The sequence below is a fragment of the Gallus gallus genome, unplaced genomic scaffold, assembly GCF_016699485.2.
Source record: "Gallus gallus isolate bGalGal1 unplaced genomic scaffold, bGalGal1.mat.broiler.GRCg7b scaffold_45, whole genome shotgun sequence".
NCBI lineage: Eukaryota > Metazoa > Chordata > Aves > Galliformes > Phasianidae > Gallus > Gallus gallus.
The window spans coordinates 37,908-63,737 of record NW_024095997.1 but is presented as its reverse complement, the minus strand read 5'-3'; the positions used below and the strand labels follow the sequence as shown (position 1 = coordinate 63,737).

The window sequence follows — 25,830 nt, the reverse complement described above, 5'->3', positions numbered from 1 at the left end:
CTCTCGCAGCTGGTAGGACAGCAGCCCCATATCACCCCACATAACGACCCCGTATCCCCACGTAGAACCCTATAATCCCACATATAACCCCATAATCCCATATAAAACCCCATAATCCCTTATAAAACCCCATAATCCCATATAAAACCCCACAAGTTGTGGGGCAGTACCTGCCCCTCTCGCAGCTGGTAGGACAGCAGCCTCATGTGGACGGGGCCGGGCCCGGTGTGAGCCACGGGGGGGGGGATGGTGACGGTGGCCCCGGGTTCGCCCCCCACCTGGGGCAGCTCTATGGGGTCGGGGGGCACTTCCAGGACCCGGCACAGCCCCACAGGGGGGGACGTCACCGCCGCCACCGACTGCGGGGGGGATATGGGGTCAGGGACCCCCATATGGGGCGGGGGGAGCGCCGTAATCCCATATGGGGACCCCGTCATCCCATTTGGGAGAGAGAAGACCCATAATTACATGTAAAAGTCCCGTAATCCCATATAGGAAGCCCATAATCCCATATAGGAGAGAGAAGATCCATAATTCCATGTAGGAGTCCCAAAATCCCATATAGAAAGCCCATAGTCCCATATAGGAAACCCATAATCCCATATAGGAAGCCCATAGTCCCATATAGGAAACCCATAATCCCATATAGGAAGCCCATAATCCTATATAGGAACCCCATAATCCCATATAGGAGAGAGAAACCCCATAATTCCATGTAGGAGTCCCAAACTCCCACATAGGAAGCCCATAATCCCATATAGGAAACCCATAATCCCATATAGGAAGCCCATAATCCCATATAGGAAGCCCATAATCCCATATAGGAGAGAGAAGATCCATAATTCCATGTAGGAGTCCCAAAATCCCATATAGGAAGCGCATAGTCCCATATAGAAACCCCATAATCCCATATAGGAGAGAGAAGACCCATAATCCCATATAGGAAGCCCATAATCCCATATAGGAACCCCCATAATCCCATATAGGAAGCCCATAGTCCCATATAGGAAACCCATAATCCCATATAGGAAGCCCATAATCCTATATAGGAACCCCATAATCCCATATAGGAGAGAGAAACCCCATAATTCCATGTAGGAGTCCCAAACTCCCACATAGGAAGCCCATAATCCCATATAGGAAACCCATAATCCCATATAGGAAGCCCATAATCCCATATAGGAAGCCCATAATCCCATATAGGAGAGAGAAGATCCATAATTCCATGTAGGAGTCCCAAAATCCCATATAGGAAGCGCATAGTCCCATATAGAAACCCCATAATCCCATATAGGAGAGAGAAGACCCATAATCCCATATAGGAAGCCCATAATCCCATATAGGAACCCCCATAATCCAGTATAGGAGGGAGAAGCCCCATAATTCCATGTAGAAGTCCCACAATCCCATATAGGAACCCCAAAATCCCATATAAAAAGCCCGTAATCCCATATAGGAAGCCCATAATCCCATATAGGAACCCCCATAATCCAGTATAGGAGAGAGAAGATCCATAATTCCATGTAGGAGTCCCAAAATCCCATATAGGAAGCCCATAGTCCCATATAGGAACCCCATAATCCCATATAGGAGAGAGAAGACCTATAATCCCATATAGGAAGCCCATAATCCCATATAGGAACCCCCATAATCCCATATAGGAGGGAGAAGCCCCATAATTCCATGTAGAAGTCCCACAATCCCATATAGGAACCCCAAAATCCCATATAAAAAGCCCGTAATCCCATATAGGAACCCCATAATCCCATATAGGAACCCCCATAATGCCATATAAGAACCCCTGTTAACCCATATAAGAGATAGAAGACCCATAATCCCATATAGGAACCCCATAATCCCATATAGGAGGGAGAAGCCCCATAATTCCATGAAAAAGTCCCATAATCTCATATAGGAACCCATAATCCCATATAGGAACCCCATAATCCCATATAGAAAACCCATAATCCCATATAGAAATCCCATAATCCCATATCAGAGAGATAAACCCCAAAATCACACGTAAAAGTCCCATAATCCCACACAGGAACCCCATAATCCCATATAGGAGAGAGAAGACCCATAATTCCATGTAGGAGTCCCCAAATCCCATATAGGAACCCCATAATCCCATGTAGGAAGCCCATAATCCCATATAGGAACCCCGTAATCCCATATAGGAGAGAGAAGACCCATAATCCAATGTAGGAACCCCCATAATCCCATATAGGAAGCCCATAATCCCATATAGGAAGCCCATAATCCCATATAGGAGAGAGAAGACCCATAATTCCATGTAGAAGTCCCACAATCCCATATAGTAACCCCATAATCCCATATAGGAAGCCCGTAATCCCATATAGGAAACCCCATAATGCCATATAAGAACCCCCGTAAATCTATATAGGAGATAGAAAACCCATAATCCCATATAGAAATCCCATAATCCCATATCAGAGAGAGAAACCCCAAAATCACACGTAAAAGTCCCATAATCCCATACAGGAACCCCATAATCCCATATAGAGAAAGTCCATAATCCCATATAGGAGAGAGAGGACCCATAATTGCATGTAGGAGTCCCCAATCCCATATAGGAACCCCATAATCCCATATAGGAACCCCATAATCCCATATAGGAACCCCTGTAAACCCATATAGGAGGGAGAAGCCCCATAATTCCATGTAAAAGTCCTATAATCCCATATAGGAACCCCATAATCCCATATGGGAAGCCCGTAATCCCATATAGAAAGCCCGATAATACCATATAAAAACCCCTGTAAATCTATATAGGAGATAGAAAACCCATAATCCCATATAGAAATCCCATAATCCCATATCAGAGAAAAAAAACCCCAAGATCACATGTAAAAGTCCCGTAATCCCATATAGAAAACCCATAATCCCATATAGGAACCCCATGATCCCATAAAGGAGAGAGAAGACCCATAATTCCATGTAGGAGTCCCACAATCCCATATAGGAAGCCCATAATCCCATATAGGAACCCCATAGTCCCAGATAGGAAGCCCATAATCCCATATAGGAACTCCATAGTCCCATATAGGAAGCCCATAATCCCACATAGGAACCCCATAGTCCCATATAGGAACTCCATAGTCCCATATAGGAAACCCATAATCCCATATAGGAACCCCATAGTCCCATATAGGAAGCCCATAATCCCATATAGGAACTCCATAGTCCCATATAGGAAGCCCATAATCCCACATAGGAACCCCATAGTCCCATATAGGAACTCCATAGTCCCATATAGGAAATCCATAATCCCATATAGGAAGCCCACAATCCCATATAGGAACCCCGTAATCCCATATAGGAAGCCAATAATCCCATATAGGAACTCCATAGTCCCATATAGGAAGCCCATAATCCCATATAGGAAGCCCATAATCCCATATAGGAACCCCATAGTCACATATAGGAAGCCCATAATCCCATATAGGAAGCTCATAATCCCATATAGGAACCCCATAGTCCCATATAGGAAGCCCATAATCCCATATAGGAACCCCATAGTCCCATATAGGAAGCCCATAATCCCATATAGGAAGCCCATAATCCCATATAGGAACCCCATAGTCACATATAGGAAGCCCATAATCCCATATAGGAAGCTCATAATCCCATATAGGAACCCCATAGTCCCATATAGGAAGCCCATAATCCCACATAGGAACCCCATAGTCCCATATAGGAACTCCATAGTCCCATATAGGAAACCCATAATCCCATATAGGAACCCCATAGTCCCATATAGGAAGCCCATAATCCCATATAGGAACTCCATAGTCCCATATAGGAAGCCCATAATCCCACATAGGAACCCCATAGTCCCATATAGGAACTCCATAGTCCCATATAGGAAATCCATAATCCCATATAGGAAGCCCACAATCCCATATAGGAACCCCGTAATCCCATATAGGAAGCCAATAATCCCATATAGGAACTCCATAGTCCCATATAGGAAGCCCATAATCCCATATAGGAAGCCCATAATCCCATATAGGAACCCCATAGTCACATATAGGAAGCCCATAATCCCATATAGGAAGCTCATAATCCCATATAGGAACCCCATAGTCCCATATAGGAAGCCCATAATCCCATATAGGAACCCCATAGTCCCATATAGGAAGCCCATAATCCCATATAGGAAGCCCATAATCCCATATAGGAACCCCATAGTCACATATAGGAACCCCATAATCCCATATAGGAAGCTCATAATCCCATATAGGAAGCCCGAGAACCCATATAGGAACGCCCCTAATCCCATATAGGAGAGAGAAGCCCCATAATCCCATGTAAAAAACCCCATAATCCCACATAGGAGATAGAAACCTCATAACATGGGGTCCCTATGGGGTCGTTATGGGGTCGCTATGGGGTCCGTATAGGGCCCTTATGGGGTCACTATGGGGTCATTATGGGCTGCAGACTCACGGCCAGCAGGTGGCTCTCAGTCCCATTATGGGTGGCTATGGGGTGTCTATGGGGTCCCTATAGGGTCCCTATGGGGTCCCTATGGGCCTATTATGGGCTGCAGACTCACGGTCAGCAGTTGGCTCTCAGTCCCATTATGGGGTCCCTATGGGGTCGTTATGGGGTCGCATTATGGGGTCCCTATGGGCTCATTATGGGCTCATTATGGGATGCAGACTCCCGGCCAGCAGGTGGCTCTCGGTCCCATTATGGGGTCCCTATGGGGTGGCTATGGGGTCGTTATGGGGTCCCTATGGGGTCCCTATGGGGTCCCTATGGGGTCGCTATGGGGTCACTATGGGGTCGCTATGGGGTCATTATGGGCTCATTATGGGATGCACACTCCCAACCAGCAGTTGGCTCTCGGTCCCATTATGGGGTCCCTATGGGGTTGTTATGGGGTCGCTATGGGGTCACTACGGGGTCGATATGGGTTCTCTATGGGGTCATTATGGGATGCACACTCCCGGCCAGCAGTTGGCTCCCAGTCCCATTATGGGGTCCCTATGGGGTCCCTATGGGGTCCCTATGGGGTCATTATGGGCTGCAGACTCACGGCCAGCAGGTGGCTCTCGGTCCCATTATGGGGTCCCTATGGGGTCTCTATGGGGTCATTATGGGATGGACACCCATAGCCAGCAGTTGACTCTCAGTCCCATTATGGGGTTCCTATCGGGCCCATATGGGGTCGCTATGGGGTCGCATTATGGGGTCCCTATGGGCTCATTATGGGCTGCAGACTCCCAACCAGCAGTTGGCTCCCGGTCCCATTATGGGGTCCCTATGGGGTCCCTATGGGGTGGCTATGGGGTCATTATGGGATGCAGACTCACGGCCAGCAGGTGGCTCTCGGTCCCATTATGGGGTGGCTATGGGGTCGTTATGGGGTCCCTATGGGCTCATTATGGGATGCAGACTCACGGCCAGCAGGTGGCTCTCGCTCCCATTATGGGGTCCCTATGGGGTCGTTATGGGGTGGCTATGGGCTCATTATGGGCCTATTATGGGCTGCAGACTCACGGCCAGCAGGTGGCTCTCGGTCCCATTATGGGGTCCCTATGGGGTGGCTATGGGCTCCCTATGGGGTCATTATGGGCTGCAGACTCACGGCCAGCAGGTGGCTCTCGGTCCCATTATGGGGTCCCTATGGGGTGGCTATGGGCTCCCTATGGGGTCATTATGGGCTGCAGACTCACGGCCAGCAGGTGGCTCTCGGTCCCATTATGGGGTCCCTATGGGGTGGCTATGGGGTGGCTATGGGCCTATTATGGGATGCAGACTCACGGCCAGCAGGTGGCTCTCGGTCCCATTATGGGGTCCCTATGGGGTCCCTATGGGGTGGCTATGGGCCTATTATGGGATGGACACTCACGGCCAGCAGGTGGCTCTCGGTCCCATTATGGGGTCCCTATGGGGTCCCTATGGGGTCACTATGGGGTCATTATGGGCTGCAGACTCACGGCCAGCAGGTGGCTCTCGGTCCCATTATGGGGTGGCTATGGGGTCCCTATGGGGTGGCTATGGGCTCATTATGGGCTCATTATGGGATGCAGACTCACGGCCAGCAGGTGGCTCTCTGTCCCATTATGGGGTCCCTATGGGGTCCCTATGGGGTGGCTATGGGCTCATTATGGGCTCATTATGGGATGCAGACTCACGGCCAGCAGGTGGCTCTCGGTCCCATTATGGGGTCCCTATGGGGTCCCTATGGGGTGGCTATGGGCTCATTATGGGCCTATTATGGGATGCAGACTCACAGCCAGCAGGTGGATCCCGGTCCCATTATGGGGTCCCTATGGGGTCCCTATGGGGTGGCTATGGGCCTATTATGGGATGGACACTCACGGCCAGCAGGTGGCTCTCGGTCCCATTATGGGGTCCCTATGGGGTCCCTATGGGGTGGCTATGGGCCTATTATGGGATGGACACTCACGGCCAGCAGGTGGCTCTCGGTCCCATTATGGGGTCCCTATGGGGTCCCTATGGGGTCCCTATGGGCCTATTATGGGCTGCAGACTCACGGCCAGCAGGTGGCTCTCGGTCCCATTATGGGGTCCCTATGGGGTCCCTATGGGCTCATTATGGGCTCATTATGGGATGCAGACTCATGGCCAGCAGGTGGCTCTCGGTCCCATTATGGGGTCCCTATGGGGTCCCTATGGGGTGGCTATGGGCCTATTATGGGATGCAGACTCCCGGCCAGCAGGTGGCTCTCGGTCCCATTATGGGGTCCCTATGGGGTCCCTATGGGGTGGCTATGGGCTCATTATGGGCCTATTATGGGATGCAGACTCACAGCCAGCAGGTGGCTCTCGGTCCCATTATGGGGTCCCTATGGGGTGGCTATGGGCCTATTATGGGATGCAGACTCACGGCCAGCAGGTGGCTCTCTGTCCCATTATGGGGTCCCTATGGGGTCCCTATGGGGTCCCTATGGGGTCATTATGGGCTGCAGACTCACGGCCAGCAGGTGGCTCCCGGTCCCATTATGGGGTCCCTATGGGGTCCCTATGGGGTGGCTATGGGCTCATTATGGGCTCATTATGGGATGTAGACTCACGGCCAGCAGGTGGCTCTCGGTCCCATTATGGGGTCCCTTTGGGGTCCCTATGGGGTCCCTATGGGGTCATTATGGGCTCATTATGGGCTGCAGACTCACGGCCAGCAGGTGGCTCTCGGTCCTATTACGGGGTCCCATTATGGGGTCCAATTATGGGGTGGCTATGGGGTCCCTATGGGGTCCCTATGGGGTCATTATGGGATGTAGACTCACGGCCAGCAGGTGGCTCTCGGTCCCATTATGGGGTCCCTATGGGGTCCCTATGGGGTGGCTATGGGCCTATTATGGGATGTAGACTCACGGCCAGCAGGTGGCTCCCGGTCCCATTATGGGGTCCCTATGGGGTCCCTATGGGGTGGCTATGGGCCTATTATGGGATGGACACTCACGGCCAGCAGGTGGCTCTCGGTCCCATTATGGGGTGGCTATGGGGTCCCTATGGGGTCCCTATGGTGTGGCTATGGGGTCATTATGGGATGCAGACTCACGGCCAGCAGGTGGCTCTCGGTCCCATTATGGGGTCCCTATGGGGTCCCTATGGGGTGGCTATGGGCTCATTATGGGATGGACACTCACGGCCAGCAGGTGGCTCTCGGTCCCATTATGGGGTCCCTATGGGGTGGCTATGGGGTCACTATGGGGTCATTATGGGCTGCAGACTCACGGCCAGCAGGTGGCTCTCGGTCCCATTATGGGGTGGCTATGGGGTCCCTATGGGGTGGCTATGGGCTCATTATGGGCTCATTATGGGATGCAGACTCACGGCCAGCAGGTGGCTCTCGGTCCCATTATGGGGTCCCTATGGGGTCCCTATGGGGTGGCTATGGGCCTATTATGGGATGCAGACTCACGGCCAGCAGGTGGCTCTCGGTCCCATTATGGGGTCCCTATGGGGTCCCTATGGGGTGGCTATGGGCCTATTATGGGATGCAGACTCACGGCCAGCAGGTGGCTCTCGGTCCCATTATGGGGTCCCTATGGGGTCCCTATGGGGTGGCTATGGGCCTATTATGGGATGCAGACTCACGGCCAGCAGGTGGCTCTCTGTCAGCCCCCAGAAGCTCTTCCAGAAGCCCACGTCGAGGCGCTGTGTGAGCCGCTCAAACTCCGCCCCGCGCAGCTCCGGGTCCAAAGCCAGGCGGCCCCCCGCAAACAGCGAGCCGGCAGCCGCGCCTGCGGGCATTATGGGATGGATGGGGTGTGGGGACACATAGGGACACATAGGGACACATAGGGACACATAGGGACACATAGGGACACATAGGGACACATAGGGACCCATAGGGACACATAGAGACCCATAGGGACCCATAGGGACACATGGGGACACACAGAGCCAGGCGGCCCCCCGCAAACAGCGAGCCGGCAGCCGCGCCTGCGGGCATTATGGGATGGATTGGGGTGTGAGGGGACACATAGGGACACGTGGGGACACATAGAGACACATAGGGACACATAGGGACACATAGGGACACATAGGGACCCATAGGGACACATAGAGACCCATAGGGACCCATAGGGACACATAGAGACACATAGGGACCCATAGGGACACATGGGGACACACAGAGCCAGGCGGCCCCCCGCAAACAGCGAGCCGGCAGCCGCGCCTGCGGGCATTATGGGATGGATTGGGGTGTGAGGGGACACATAGGGACACGTGGGGACACATAGAGACACATAGGGACACATAGGGACACATAGGGACACATAGGGACCCATAGGGACACATAGAGACCCATAGGGACCCATAGGGACACATGGGGACACACAGAGCCAGGCGGCCCCCCGCAAACAGCGAGCCGGCAGCCGCGCCTGCGGGCATTATGGGATGGATTGGGGTGTGAGGGGACACATAGGGACACATAGGGACACATAGGGACCCATAGGGACACATAGGGACACATAGGGACACATAGGGACACATAGGGACACATAGGGACACATAGGGACACATAGGGACCCATAGGGACACATAGGGACACATAGGGACACATAGGGACACACAGAGCCAGGCGGCCCCCCGCAAACAGCGAGCCGGCAGCCGCGCCTGCGGGCATTATGGGATGGATTGGGGTATTACGGGGGGTATTGGGGTGTGTGGGGTGTATAGGGACACATGGGGACACATAGGGACACATAGAGACACATAGAGACCCATAAAGACATATAGGGACACATAGGGACACATGGGGACACATAGGGACACATAGAGACCGCATAGGGACACATAGGGACACATGGGGACCCATAGGGACACATAGGGACACGTAGGGACACATAGAGACCCATAAAGACATATAGGGACACATAGAGACACATAGAGACATATAGGGACACATAGGGACCCATAGGGACCCATAGGGACCCATAGGGACACATAGGGACACGTAGGGACACATAGGGACACATGGGGACACATGGGGACACATAGAGACCCATAGGGACACATAGGGACATGTGGGGACCCATAGGGACACATAGAGACCTATAGAGACCCCATAGGGACACAGAGGGACACATAGGGACACTTAGAGACCCATAGGGACACATGGGGACACATGGGGACACACACAGACCCTATAGAGACACATAGGAACACATAGGGACACATAGAGACCTATAGAGACCCCATAGGGACACATAGGGACACATAGGGACCCATAGGGACACATAGGGACCCATAGGGACACATAGGGACACATAGGGACACATAGGGACACATAGGGACACACAGAGCCAGGCGGCCCCCCGCAAACAGCGAGCCGGCAGCCGCGCCTGCGGGCATTATGGGATGGATTGGGGTGTGGGGACACATGGGGACACATAAGGACACATAGGGACCCATAAAGACATATAGGGACACATAGGGACACATGGGGACACATAGAGACCCATAGGGACACATAGGGACCCATAGGGACACATAGGGACACATAGGGACACATAGGGACACATAGATACCCTATAGAGACACATAGGGACACATGGGGACACACAGAGACCCCATAGGGACACGTAGGGACACATGGGGACACATGGGGACAAATAGGGACACATAGGGACCCCTTATGGACACATAGAGACCCATAGGGACACATAGAGACATATAGAGACCCCATAGGGACACAGAGGGACACATAGGGACACTTAGAGACCCATAGGGACACATGGGGACACATGGGGACACACACAGACCCTATAGAGACACATAGGAACACATAGGGACACATAGAGACCTATAGAGACCCCATAGGGACACATAGGGACACATAGGGACCCATAGGGACACACAGGGACCCATAGGGACACATAGGGACACATAGGGACACATAGGGACCCATAGGGACACATAGGGACACATAGGGACCCATAGGGACACATAGGGACACATAGGGACACATAGGGACACACAGAGCCAGGCGGCCCCCCGCAAACAGCGAGCCGGCAGCCGCGCCTGCGGGCATTATGGGATGGATGGGGTGTGGGGACACATAGGGACACATAGGGACACATAGGGACACATAGAGACCCATAGGGACCCATAGGGACCCATAGGGACACATAGAGACCCATAGGGACCCATAGGGACACATAGAGACCCATAGGGACCCATAGGGACACATAGAGACCCATAGAGACCCATAGGGACACAAAGGGACCCATAGGGACCCATAGGGACACATAGAGACCCATAGGGACACATAGAGACCCATAGGGACACATGGGGACACATAAGGACACATAGGGACCCATAAAGACATATAGGGACACATAGGGACACATAGAGACCCATAGAGACCCATAGGGACACATAGGGACCCATAGGGACACAAAGGGACACATAGGGATACATTGGGACACATAGGGACACATGGGGACACACAGAGACCCCATAGGGACACGTAGGGACACATGGGGACACATGGGGACAAATAGGGACACATAGGGACCCCTTATGGACACATAGGGACACATAGAGACCCATAGGGACACATAGAGACCTATAGAGACCCCATAGGGACACATAGGGACACATAGGGACACTTAGAGACCCATAGGGACACATGGGGACACATGGGGACACACACAGACCCTATAGAGACACATAGGAACACATAGGGACACATAGAGACCTATAGAGACCCCATAGGGACACATAGAGACCCCATAGGGACACATGGGGACACATAGAGACCCATAGGGACACATGGGCACACATAGAGACCCATAGGGACACATAGAGACTCCATAGGGGCACATGGGGACACATGGGGACACATAGAGACCCTATAGGAACACATAGGAACACATAAGGACACATGGGGACACATAGGGACACATGGGGACACATAGAGCCCCATATGGACACATAGGGACACATAGGGACACACAGAGACCCCATAGGGACGCATAGAGACCCATAGGGACACATAGAGACTCATAGAGACATATAGGGACACATAGGAACACATAGAGACCCCATAGGGACACATAGGGACACACAGAGCCAGGCGGCCCCCCGCAAACAGCGAGCCCGCAGCCACGCCTGCGGGGATTATGGGATGGATGGCTGTGTGGGGACACATGGGGACACGTGGGGACACGTGGGGACACATAGGGACACATAGGGACACATAGGGACACGTGGGGACACATAGAGACCCACAGGGACACACAGAGACTCCATAGGGACACATAGAGACATATAGGGACACATAGGGACACATAGAGACCCATAGAGACCCATAGGGACACATAGGGACCCAAAGGGACACATAGGGACACACAGAGACTCCATAGGGACACATAGAGACCCCATAGGGACACATAGAGACACATAGAGACATATAGGGACACATAGGAACACATAGAGACCCCATAGGGACACATGGGGACACATAGAGACCCATAGGGACACATAGAGACTCCATAGGGGCACATGGGGACACATGGGGACACATAGAGACCCTATAGGAACACATAGGAACACATAAGGACACATGGGGACACATAGGGACACATGGGGACACATAGAGCCCCATATGGACACATAGGGACACATAGGGACACACAGAGACCCCATAGGGACACATAGAGACACATAGGGACACATAGAGACCCATACGGACACATAGGGACACATAGAGACCCATAGAGACATATAGGGACCCATAGGAACACATAGAGACCCCATAGGGACACATAGGGACACACAGAGACCCCATAGGGACACATAGGGACACATAGGAACACATAGGGACACATAGAGACCCATAGGGACACATAGGGACACATAGGGACACATAGGGACACATGGGGACACATAGGGACACATAGGGACACATAGAGACCCATAGGGACACATAGGGACCCATGGGGACACACAGAGCCAGGCGGCCCCCCGCAAACAGCGAGCCGGCAGCCGCGCCTGCGGGCATTATGGGATGGATTGGGGCATTACGGGGGGTATTGGGGTGTGTGGGGTGTATAGGGACACATGGGGACACATAGGGACACATAGAGACCCATAGGGACACATAGGGACCCATAGGGACCCATAGGGACACATAGGGACACATAGGGACCCATAGGGACACATAGGGACACATAGGGACCCATAGGGACATATAGGGACACATAGGGACACATAGAGAACCCATAGGAATCCATAGGGACACATAGAGACCCCATAGGGACACATAGGGACACATAGAGACCCCATAGGTACACATGGGGACACATAGAGACCCATAGGGACCCATAGGGACCCATAGGGACACATAGAGACCCATAGGGACACATAGGGACACATAGAAACACATAGGAACACATAGAGACCACATAGGGACACATAGGGACACATAGGGACACATAGAGACCCATACGGACCCATAGGGACACATAGAGACCCCATAGGTACACATAGAGACACATAGAGACACATAGAGACCCATAGAGACATATAGGGACACATAGGAACACATAGAGACCCCATAGGGACACATGGGGACACACAGAGCCAGGCGGCCCCCCGCAAACAGGGAGCCAGCAGCCGTGCCTGCGGGTATTATGGGATGGATGGGTGTATGGGGACACATGGGGACATGTGGGGACACATAGGGACCCCATATGGACACATAGGGACACATAGAGACCCACAGAGACCCATAGGGACACAGAGACCCCATAGGGACACATAGAGACCCATAGAGACACATAGAGACCCATAGAGACATATAGGGACACATAGGAACACATAGAGACCCCATAGGGACACATGGGGACACATAGAGACCCCATAGGGATCCATAGGGACACATAGAGACCCATAGGGACACATAGGGACACATAGAGACCCCATAGGGATCCATAGGGACACATAGAGACTCCATAGGGATCCATAGGGACACATAGAGACCCCATAGGGACCCATAGGGACACATGGGGACACATAGGGATCCATAGGGACACATAGAGACCCCATAGGGATCCATAGGGACACATGGGGACACATAGAGACCCACAGGAACACACAGAGACCCTATAGGGACACATAGGGACACATAGAGACCCCATAGGGACACATGGGGACACATAGGGACACGTGGGGACACATAGGGACCTATAGGGACACATAGGGACGCATGAGGACATATAGGGACACATAGGGACCCCATAGGGACACATAGGGACGCATGGGGACACACATAGGGACATATATGGACACACGGGGACACATTGGGGCCCATAGGGACTCATAGGGACACATGGGGACACATGGGTGACCCCACACACCCTCACCCAGCCCCGCCCGCCCCACAGCTGTAGGCCTCCCCGTAGGACACCAACCCCACACCCCATGACCCCATAGATGACCCCATAACCCCACAGCTGACTCCATGACCCCAGAGGTGACCCCATGACCCCCCACACTCACCCAGCCCCGCCCCCCCGCAGCCGTAGGCCTCCCCATAGGACACCAACCCCACACATGACCCCATAACCCCACACATGACCCCATAACCCCATGACCCCATAGATGACCCCGTGACCCCAGAGGTGACCCCGTGACCCCCCACACTCACCCAGCCCCGCCCCCCCGCAGCTGTAGGCCTCCCCGTAGGACACCAACCCCACACATGACCCCATAACCCCACACATGACCCCATAGATGACCCCATGACCCCATAGATGACCCCGTGACCCCACAGCTGACCCCGTGACCCCAGAGGTGACCCCGTGACCCCCACACTCACCCAGCCCCGCCCCCCCGCAGCTGTAGGCCTCCCCATAGGACACCAACCCCACACATAACCCCATAACCCCACGACCCCACAGCTGACCCCATAACCCCATGACCCCATAGATGACCCCGTGACCCCAGAGGTGACCCCGTGACCCCCCACACTCACCCAGCCCCACCCCCCCGCAGCTGTAGGCCTCCCCATAGGACACCAACCCCACACATAACCCCATAACCCCACGACCCCATAGATGACCCCGTGACCCTGTAGATGACCCTGTGACCCCAGAGGTGACCCCGTGACCCCCACACTCACCCAGCCCCGCCCCCCCGCAGCTGTAGGCCTCCCCGTAGGACACCAACCCCACAGCTGACCCCATGACCCCACAGCTGACCCCATAACCCCATGACCCCATAGGTGACCCCGTGACCCCGTAGATGACCCCGTGACCCCCACACTCACCCAGCCCCGCCCCCCCGCAGCTGTAGGCCTCCCCGTAGGACACCAACCCGATGGCGATGGTCTGCAGCAGCGGCCGCATGGATGGCACGAACTGCGGGCGGAGCCGCGTCACCGCCTGATGACGTCACCCGGCGCCCGCTGATGACGTCACCCCGCCCACCCCGTTCAGCTCAACGGCCAACCGAGCCCCCATTGATCTCAAGGGCACCATTGGCTCCGATGAGCCCATTCACCTCAATGGCTCCATTCACTCCATGCACCTCATTGACCTCAATGGCCCCATTGACTCCGATGAGCCCATTGGCCTCAATGGCCCCATTTACCCCATTCACCCCATTGACCCCAATGGCCCCATTGACTCCGATGAGCCCATTGGCCTCAATGGCCCCATTTACCCCATTCACCCCATTGACCCCAATGGCCCCATTGACTCCGATGAGCCCATTGGCCTCAATGGCCCCATTTACCCCATTCACCCCATGGACCTCAATGGCCCCATTGCCACCAATGAGCCCATTCACCTCAATGACCCCATTCATCCCATTGGCCTCAATGGCCCCATTCACCCCATTCACCCCAATGGCACCATTGGCTCCGATGAGCCCATTCACCTCAATGGCCCCATTCACTCCATTCACCCCATTGACCTCAATGGCCCCATTGCCACCAATGAGCCCATTCACCTCAATGACCCCATTCACCCCATTCACCCCAATGGCACCATTGGCTCCGATGACTCCATTCACCTCAATGGCCCCATTGACCCCATTGACCCCATTGACCCCAATGGCCCCATTGACTCCGATGAGCCCATTGGCCTCAATGGCCCCATTGACCCCATTGACCTCGGTGGCCCCATTCACCCCCACTGATCTCAAGGGCCCCATTTACTCCATTCACCCCCATTGGCCTCAACGGCCCCATTCACCCATTGACCTCAATGGCCCCATTGATTCCAATGAGCCCATTGGCCTCAATGACTCCATTTACCCCATTCACCCCCACTGACCTCAACGGCCCCATTGACTCCAATGAGCCCATTGACCCAATGGCCCCATTGACCCCATTCAACCCAATGTCCCCATTGACCCCAATGCCCCCATTGACCCCAAGGCCCCCAACGTCCCCATTGATCCCAATGCCCCCATTGACCCCAATCACCCTACTGACCCCAATGCCCCCATTGACCCCAATGACCCCAATGCCCCCATTGATCCCAATGCCCCCATTGACCCCAATGCCATCATTGACCCCAACGGCCCCATTGATCCCAATGACCCCAACGTCCCCATTGATCCCAATGCCCCCATTGACCCCAATGCCCCCAATGACCCTAATGTCCCCATTGACCCCAATGCCCCCATTGACTCCACTCACCCTACTGACCCCAATGCCCCCACTGACCCCAATGACCCCAATGCCCCCATTGATCCCAATGTCCCCATTGATCCCATTGACCTCAATGCCCCCATTGACCCCAATGCCATCATTGACCCCAACGTTCCCATTGACCCCAATGGCCCCATTGACCCCAATGTCCCCACTGATCCCAATGGCCCCATTGACTCCGACATCCCCAATGACCCCAACGTCCCCATTGATCCCAATGTCCCCATTGATCCTAATGCCCCCATTGACCCCAATGCCATCATTGACCCCAATGCCCCCAATGACCCCAATGTCCCCATTGACCCCAATGCCCCCAATGACCCCAATGTCCCCATTGATCCCACTGACCTCAATGCCCCCATTGACTCCAATGACCCCAATGTCCCCATTGATCCCAATCACCCCATTAATCCCATTGACCCCAACGTCCCCATTGAGCCCAACACCCCCAATGACCCCATTGACCCCAATGCCTCCATTGATCCCAATGGCCCCATTGACCCCATTGACCCCAACACCCCCATTGACCCCAATGGCCCCATTGATCCTATTGACCCCAATGCCCTCATTGACCCCAATCACCCCATTGATCCCATTGACCCCAATGCCCCCATTGACTCCAATGTCCCCATTGATCCCAATGGCCCCATTGATCCCATTGACCCCAATGCCCCCATTGTCTCCAATGACCCCAACACCCCCAATGACCCCATTGACCCCAATGACCCCATTGACCCCAACACCCCCATTGACCCCAATGCCCCCATCGACCCCATCGACCCCACAGACCCCCCCACCCCACACTGACCTGGAACCCGAGACCCCTCCCCTGGCAGCCCCCCGAGTGCATGGTGCTGTACTCCCTCAGCACCGCCTCCCCCAGCCCGGATTCCTCGGAAGCAAACAGCGCCCCCTGTGGGCCGGAGGCCAAAACCACCCCCAGCAGCACCGCTGCGCCCCAATGGCCCCATGGATCCCATTCAGCCCTATGGCCCCATGGAGCCCACGGAGCCCAATGTATCCATTCATCCCAATGGCCCCATTGATCCCATTGACCCCAATGTCCCCATTGACCCCAACACCCCCATTGACCCCAACGTCCCCGCTGACCCCAATGCCCTCATTGACCCCACCGTCCGCATTGACCCCAATGGCCCCATTGACCCCAATGCCCCCATTGACCCCAATGCCCCCAATGACCCCAACGGCCCCATTGACCCCAATGCCCCCAATGACCCCACTGACCCCAACGTCCCCATTGACCCCAATGGCCCCATTGACCCCAACGCCCCCAATGACCCCATTGACCCCAACGTCCCCATTGACCCCAACGACCCCATTGACCCCAACACCCCCATTGACCCCAACACCCCCATTGACCCCAACATCCCCATTGACCCCAATGTCCCTATAGACCCCAATATCCCCATGGATCACCCCTGCCCCTCACTGACCTGGAACCCGAGACACCTCCCATAGAAGCACCCCGAATGCATGGTGCTGTACTCCCTCAGCACCGCCTCCCCCAGCCCGGATTCTTCGGAAGCAAACAGCGCCCCCTGTGGGCCGGAGGCCAAAACCACCCCCAGCAGCACCGCTGCGCCCCAATGGCCCCATGGATCCCATTCAGCCCTATGGCCCCATGGAGCCCACGGAGCCCAATGCCCTCATTGATCCCAATGGCCCCTTTGATCCCATTGACCCCTTTGATCCCATTGACCCCATTGATCCCATTGACTCCATTGACCCCAATGTCCCCATTGATCCCATTGACCCCAATGCCCCATTGATCCCATTGACCCCAACGCCCCCATTGACTCCAATGTCCCCATTGACCCCAATGGCCCCATTGACCCCAACGCCCCCAATGACCCCATTGACCCCAACGGCCCCATTGACCCCAACGGCCCCATTGATCCCAACACCCCCATTGACCCCAATGCCCCCATTGACCCCAATGCCCCAAATGACCCCATTGACCCCAATGACCCCATTGACCCCAATGGCCCTATAGACCCCAACACCCCCATCGACCCCATTGCCCCCCCTGCCCCACACTGACCTGGAACCCGAGACACCTCCCATAGAAGCACCCCGAGTGCATGGTGCTGTACTCCCTCAGCACCGCCTCCCCCAGCCCGGATTCTTCGGAAGCAAACAGCGCCCCCTTTGGGCTGGAGGCCAAAACCCCCTGAGCCAAACACAGCAAAGCCCTCAGCTGCCCCAGAGCCGCCCCGTAGGCCTCCAATTCGGCTGCGTTGTGTTCCTTCCTAAAGAAGACGCTGTGCCTCCGGGCCGCCACGTAACGGCATTTGGCCACGGCGTGGGCCACGCAACGCCGCGTGGCGGCCACCAAACTCCTGTAGCCGTTGCCAGGGCTGGAAGGGTCGAGGTCGAAAAGGTGTTGGAGGCGTTGGAGGTGTCTCAAAGGGCCTTCCAGGCGGCCTCCGTGATGGCGGAGGAGTTGGAAGGCGGCGGCGAAGCGGCGGCCCACGGCGGTGTCCGTGGTGAGGAAGAAGGCGGCGTTGTCCGAAGCCAATGAGGAGAGGGCGCGGAAAAGGGGGCGGGGGTCCGGGGATGGGGGGGGGTCCATCGGGGGGGGGATGTGGGGGGGGAGTGAGAGGGGGGGTTGGGGGGGAGAGATTTGGGGTTGGGGGGGAGAGATGGGGGGGTTGGGGGGAGAGATGGAAGGGGGCAGAGATGGGGGGGTTGGGGGGGAGAGATGGAAGGGGGGGGAGAGATGGGGGAGGGGGGAAAGATGGGGGAGGGGGGAGAGATGGAGGGGTTGGGGGGGAGATGGGGGAGGGGGGAGAGATGGAGGGGGGGGGAGAGATGGAGGGGGTTGGGGCGGAGATGGGGGGGTTGGGGGGGAGAGATGGGGGAGGGGGGAGAGATATGAGGGGGGGGGAGATGGAGGGGGGCTTGGGGGGTGAGAGGTGTGGATGTGGGGTGGGATATGGGGGAGGATATGGGGCTGGGGGTGAGAGGTGGGGTCTGAGATGGGGTCGTGGGGGTCAGATATGGGGCTGGGGGGTGTGAGATGGGGCTGGGGGGGGTCTGAGATGGGGTTGTGGGGTCAGATATGGGGCTGGGGGGTCTGAGATGGGGTTGTGGGGTGAGAGGTGCGGATGTGGGGTGGGGTATGGGGGAAGATATGGGGCTGGGGGTGAGAGGTGGGGTTGTGGGGTGGGATATGGGGTTGTGGGGGTCAGATATGGGGCTGGGGGGGCTGATATGGGGCTGGGGAGGGGCTGATATGGGGCTGAGGCTGAGATATGGGGTCTGAGATGGGGTTGTGGGGTCAGATATGGGGCTGGGGGGTGAGAGGTGGGGTTGTAAGATTAGATATGGGGCTGCGGGTGAGAGATGGGGTCTGTGATGGGGTTGTGGGGTCAGATGTGGGGCTGGGGGGGCTGATATGGGGCTGGGGAGGGGCTGATATGGGGCTGAGGGTGAGAGATGGGGTCTGAGATGGGGCTGGGGGGGTCCGAGATGGGGTTGTGGGGACAGATATGGGGCTGGGGGTTCTGAGATGGGGTTGTGGGGTGAGAGATGGGGGTATGGGGTCAGATATGGGGCTGGGGGGTGAGAGATGGGGTTGTGGGTTGAGATGTGGGGCTGGGGGGTGAGATATGGGCTTGTGGGGGTCAGATATGGGGCTGGAGCGTGAGAGATGGGGTTATGGGGCCAGATATGGGGCTGGGGGTACTGATATGGGGCTGGGGAGGGGTCTGATATGGGGTTGTGGGGTGAGAGGTGGGGTTGTGGAGTCAGATATGGGGCTGGGGGGTCCGAGATGGGGTTGTGGGGTGAGAGGTGCGGATGTAGGGCGGGATATGGGGCTGGGGGGTCAGATATGGGGCTGGGGGGTGAGAGATGGGGTCTGTGATGGGGTTGTGGGGTCAGATATGGGGCTGGGGGGTCTGAGATGGGGTTGTAGGGTGAGAGGTGGGGTTGTGGGGTCGGATATGGGGTCAGATATGGGGCTGGGGGTGAGAGATGGGGTTGTGGGGTGAGAGATGAAGAGATACGGAGCTGAGGGGGCTGATATGGGGCTGGGGAGGGGCTGATATGGGGCTGAGGCTGAGATATGGGGTCTGAGATGGGGTTGTGGGGTCAGATGTGGGGTTGGGGGGTGAGAGGTGCGGATGTGGGGTGGGATATGGGGGAGGATATGGGGCTGGGGGTGAGAGGTGGGGTCTGAGGTGGGGTTGTGGGGTCAGATATGGGGCTGGGGGGGGTCTGAGATGGGGTTGTGGGGTGAGAGGTGCGGATGTGGGGTGGGATATGGGGTTGTGGAGTCAGATATGGGGCTGGGGGGTGAGATATGGGGTTGTGGGGGTCAGATATGGGGCTGGGGGTGTCTGAAATGGGATTGTGGGGTGAAAGATGGGATTGTGGGGTCAGATATGGGGTTGTGGGGTGAGATATGGGGCTGGGGGTGCTGATATGGGGGTTATGGGGTCTGATGTGGGGCTGTGGGGTGAGATGTGGGGCTGAGAGTGAGAGATGGGGATCGGGGGGGGCTGATGTGGGATGGGGGGGTGAGAGGTGGGGTTGGGGCCAGGATCTATGGGGCCGGGATCTATGGGGCTCGAATCTATGCAGCTGGGATCTATGGGGCCAGGATCTATGGGGCTCGGAGCTGTGGGGCCGGGATCTATGGGGCTGGGATCTACGGGGTCAGGATCTATGGGGCCGGGATCTATGGGGCTGGGATCTATGGGGCCGGGAGCTGTGGGGCCGGGAGCTGTGGGGCTCGGAGCTGTGGGGCCGGGATCTATGGGGCTCAGATCTATGGGACCGGGAGCTGTGGGGCTCGGAGCTGTGGGGCCGGGAGCTGTGGGGCTGGGATCTATGGGGCCGGGAGCTGTGGGGTTGGGATCTATGGGGCCGGGATCTATGGGACTGGGATCTATGGGGCCAGGAACTGTGGGGCTGGGATCTATGGGGCTCAGAGCTGTGGGGCCGGGAGCTGTGGGGATGGGATCTATGGGGCTGGGAGCTGTGGGGCTGGGATCTATGGGGCCAGGATCTATGGGGCTGAGAGCTGTGGGGAAGGAGGGGGGGGGTTGTGGGGCTCAGGGGCCGCGGTTATAAACCTCCCCCCCACCTCCCCCCACCCAAAAGGTGGGGCAATAAATGTGGGGCGGGGCTGGGGGGGCAGCAGGGGGGGATGCGGGGCAGGGGGTGAGGATCTATGGGGCAGAATACGGTGGCATGGGGGGGGATCTATGGGGCAGGAAATGGGCACATATAGGGCAGGGAATAGGGATCTATGGGGCTGCGTTTGGGGAATCTATGGGGCAGGGAATGGGGTCCTGGGGGATCTATGGGGCACGGAATGGAGGATCTATGGGGCAGGGAATGGGGTCCTGGGGATCTATGGGGCAAGGAATGGGGGATCTATGGGGCAGAGAATGGGGTCCTGGGGATCTATGGGGCAAGGAATGAGGATCTATGGGGCCCTGGGGATCTATGGGGCAAGGAATGGGGGATCTATGGGGCAGGGAATGAGAGATCTATGGGGCAGAGAATAGGGTGCTGGGGGATCTATGGGGCAGGAAATATGGATCTATGGGGCACGGAATGGGGTCTTGGGGGATCTATGGGGCAGGAAATGGGGATCTATGGGGCAGGGAATGGGGGATCTATGGAGCAGGGCATGAGGGATCTATGGGGCAGGATCAGGACCTGGGAACCCCCCTATAGGGCCCCCAGAGGTGGAATCTATGGGGTGGGGCACAGCGGGGTCCCAGGGGATGTGGGGCAGAGGCAGCTTGGGCAACGCAGTGGGGCAGGGGGCAGTGGGGTGGGGGGCAGAAGGGTGCGGGGCAGAGGGGTGCGGGGCAGAGAGGTGCGGGGCAGAGGGGTGAGGGGCAGAGGGGTGTGGGGCAGAGAGGTGTGGGGCAGAAGGCTGTGGGGCAGAAGGCTGTGGGGCAGAGAGGTGTGGGGCAGAGGGGTGTGGGGCAGTGGGGTGGGGGGCAGAAGGGTGCGGGGCAGAGGGGTGCGGGGCAGAGAGGTGCGGGGCAGAGGGGTGCGGGGCAGAGGGGTGTGGGGCAGAGAGGTGTGGGGCAGAAGGCTGTGGGGCAGAAGGCTGTGGGGCAGAGAGGTGTGGGGCAGAGGGGTGTGGGGCAGAGAGGTGTGGGGCAGTGGGGTGTGGGGCAGAGAGTTGTGGGGCAGTGGGATGTGGGGCAGAGAAGTGTGGGGCAGAGGGGTGCGGGGCAGAGGGGTGTGGGGCAGAAGGCTGTGGGGCAGAGGGGTGTGGGGCAGAGAGGTGAGGGGCAGAGGGGTGTGGGGCAGAGGGGTGTGGGGCAGAGAGATGTGGGGCAGAGGGGTGTGGGGCAGAGAGGTGTGGGGCAGAGGGGTGTGGGGCAGAGAGATGTGGGGCAGAGAGATGTGGGGCAGAGAGGTGTGGGGCAGAGAGGTGTGGGGCAGAAGGCTGTGGGGCAGAGGGGTGTGGGGCAGAGAGGTGAGGGGCAGAGAGGTGTGGGGCAGAGGGGTGTGGGGCAGAGGGGTGTGGGGCAGAGAGATGTGGGGCAGAGAGGTGAGGGGCAGAGAGGTGTGGGGCAGTGGGATGTGGGGCAGAGGGGTGCGGGGCAGAGGGGTGTGGGGCAGAAGGCTGTGGGGCAGAGGGGTGTGGGGCAGAGAGGTGTGGGGCAGAGAGGTGAGGGGCAGAAGGCTGTGGGGCAGAGAGGTGTGGGGCAGAGGGGTGTGGGGCAGAGAGGTGTGGGGCAGTGGGGTGTGGGGCAGAGGGGTGTGGGGAAGAGGGGTGTGGGGCAGAAGGCTGTGGGGCAGAGGGGTGTGGGGCAGAGAGGTGTGGGGCAGAGGGGTGTGGGGCGGGATGGCGGCCAATAGGGCTGAAGGGTGGGGGGTGTGGGGCGTCTATGGGGCGGCTGTGGGGCAGAAAGACAGGATGAGGTATCTATGGGGCAGCTGTGGGGCACAGGGATGGGGGAGAGGGGGATCTATGGGGCAGGAGATGGGGCTGGGGGCTATGGGGTGGCTGAGGGGGAATCTATGGGGCGGGAGATGGGGCTGGGGGCTGTGGGGTGGCTGTGGGGCACTGGGATGGGGGGGGAATCTATGGGGCAGCTGTGGGGCACAGGAATGGAGATGAGAAAGATCTATGGGGCAGGAGATGGGGCTGGGGGGGCTATGGGGCAGCTGTGGGGCACAGGGATGGGGGGAGAGGAATCTATGGGGCAGCTGTGGGGCACAGTAACGGCGAGGAAGGGGATCTATGGGGCAGGGAAATGGGGCTGGGGGCTATGGCGTGGCTGGGGGGGAATCTATGGGGCAGGGAGATGGGGCTGGGGGGCCATGGGGCAGCTATGGGGCAGGTGTGGGGCACAGGGATGGGGGGAGGGGAATCTATGGGGCAGGAGATGGGGCTGGGGGCTATGGGGCAGCTATGGGGCACTGGGATGGGGGAGGGGGATCTATGGGGCAGGAGATGGGGCTGGGGGCAGCTATGGAATGTCTATGGGTTGTCTATGGGGCAGCTATGGGGCAGAAACGGGGTGTCTATGGGGCAGCTATGGGGCAGCTATGGACTGTCTATGGGGTAGCAATGGGGCACTTATGGAACGTCTATGGGGCAGCTATGGGGCACACATGGGGTGGCTATGGGGCAGCTATGGGGCGGCTATGGGGCAGAAACGGGGTGTCTATGGGGCAGCTATGGGGCGGCTATGGGGCAGCTATGGGGCAGCTATGGGGCGGCTATGGGGTGTCTATGGGGCAGCTATGGGGCACAAAAAACTGGTGCGTCTATGGGGTGTGTATGTGGCAGCTATGGGGCAGGTCTGGGGGTCTATGGGGCAGCTATGGGGCAGACATGGGGTGGCTATGGGGCAGCTATAGAGCTCAGAGATGGGTCAGGGTATCTATGGGGCGGCTATGGGGCAGCTATGGGGCACACATGGGGTGGCTATGGGGCAGCTATGGGGCAGCTATGGGGTAGATACGGAGTGTCTATGGGTGTCTATGGGGCAGCTATGGGGCACACATGGGGTCTCTATGGGGTAGCAATGGAGCACTTATGGAACGCCTATGGGGCAGCTATGGGGCACACATGGGGTATCTATGGGGCAGCTATGGGGCACACGTGGGGTATCTATGGGGCAGCTATGGGGCAGACATGGGGTGGCTATGAGGCAGCTATGGAATGTCTATGGGGTGTCTATGGGGTGTCTATGGGGCAGCTATGGGGCAGAAACGGGGTGTCTATGGGGCAGCTCTGGGGCGGCTATGGGGCAGAAACGGGGTGTCTATGGGGTGGCTATGGGGTGGCTATGGGGCCTACAGGGGCCCCATAGAGACCCCATAGAACCCCACTGGGGCCCATAAGACCCCATAGGACACCAATGGGCCCCATAAAACCCCAAAGGGGCCCCATAGGACCCCATAGGCCCCATAGGGACCCCATAGGGACCCCATAGGGACCCCACAGACCCCATAGGGACCCCATAGGGACCCCATAGGCCCCCATTGGCCCCATAGGGACCCCACAGACCCCATAGGGACCCCATAGGGCCCCATAGGACCCCATTGGCCCCATAGGGACCCCACAGACCCCATAGGGACCCCATAGGGCCCCATAGGACCCCATTGGCCCCATAGGGACCCCACAGACCCCATAGGGACCCCACAGCCCCCCCCCCCCCCCCCCGACCCTCTCCCACCTCTGCGGTCCACTCGGCTCCGCCCCCCTCCCCCTCACACCACTTCCGGCCACGTGACGCCCGCCGCCCAATCCCCGCGCCGCAACCCTCCCGCGGTCCCGCCCCTTCGCCTCGCGCTGATTGGGCGAGAGGAAGCCGGGGAGACACGTGACAGCGTGCCGCCCAATGGAAAGCCGGGCTGTGCGCGTCGCCTCGGCAACGAACCCGGAAGCGCGGCGCCGAGCGCTGATTGGTGCACGCCGATCACGTGACGAGGGGGCCGTGACCTCTGACCTCAGGGTGACGCAGGGGGGGAATTTTGGGGCGAAATGGGGAAATTTGGGGATTTTGGCCTTTTTGGGGTTTTTTGGGGGGGCTCCGGGGGACAGAGAGAGTTCTGGGGGGGATTTGGGGCATTTTGGGGTGAATTTGGGGGGATTTGGGGCAATTTGGGGGTTTTGGGGGGGATTTTGGGGCGGTTTTGGGGTAAATTTGGGGGATTTGGGGGAAATTTGGGTTTTTTTGGGGCGGTTTTGGTGTATTTTGGGGGGATTTGGGGGCAATTTGGGGTTTTGGGGGGAAATTTGGGGGATTTGGGGGGGAAATTGGAGGATTTGGGGGCCATTTTGTTCTTTTTGGGGGGGATTTTGGGGGGATTTGAGGCCATTTTGGGGGATTTGGGGTCGATTTGGGGTCAATTTGGGGCAATTTGGGTTTTTTGGGGGGTTTTTAATATATAACCCCATGTAAGAACCCCATATAATGTCCCCCAAACCCCATTTAAGTCCCCATAACCCCCATAACCCCATATAAAACCCCATAACCCCCCCCAAAACCCCATAACCCCATATAAGCCCCCATAACCCCACAACACCATAACCCCATATATGTCATTATATGACGTCCCCATAAGCCCCCCATAACCCCACAACCCCCCCCATAACCCCTTATAACCCCACAAACCCATAACCCCAGAAAACCCCATATAAAACCC

At 57.1% G+C, this 25,830-nt stretch overlaps 1 protein-coding gene across 13 annotated transcripts in view; it reads right to left on the bottom strand.

Annotated features, from left to right (window-relative positions):
- The window catches only part of LIPE (lipase E, hormone sensitive type), a 46,344-nt gene extending 27,581 nt beyond the window's left edge, over nt 1-18,763 (bottom strand). The window contains exons 1-5 of one of the 13 annotated variants that reach the window (XM_040657101.1): nt 18,338-18,419; nt 17,625-17,729; nt 14,829-14,872; nt 8,100-8,245; nt 171-359 (exon numbers count right to left, since the gene is read on the bottom strand). In XM_040657101.1, coding sequence (XP_040513035.1) covers nt 171-359; nt 8,100-8,245; nt 14,829-14,872; nt 17,625-17,647 — 402 coding nt within the window. In that variant the 5' untranslated portion in view covers nt 17,648-17,729; nt 18,338-18,419. Of the gene's footprint in view, nt 1-170; nt 360-8,099; nt 8,246-14,781; nt 14,873-17,624; nt 17,888-18,232 lie in introns of those variants that run through there. The other 12 variants (XM_040657096.1, XM_040657102.2, XM_040657098.2 and 9 more) reach the window with 12 other exon arrangements.
- Between the last annotated feature and the right edge of the window lie 7,067 nt (nt 18,764-25,830).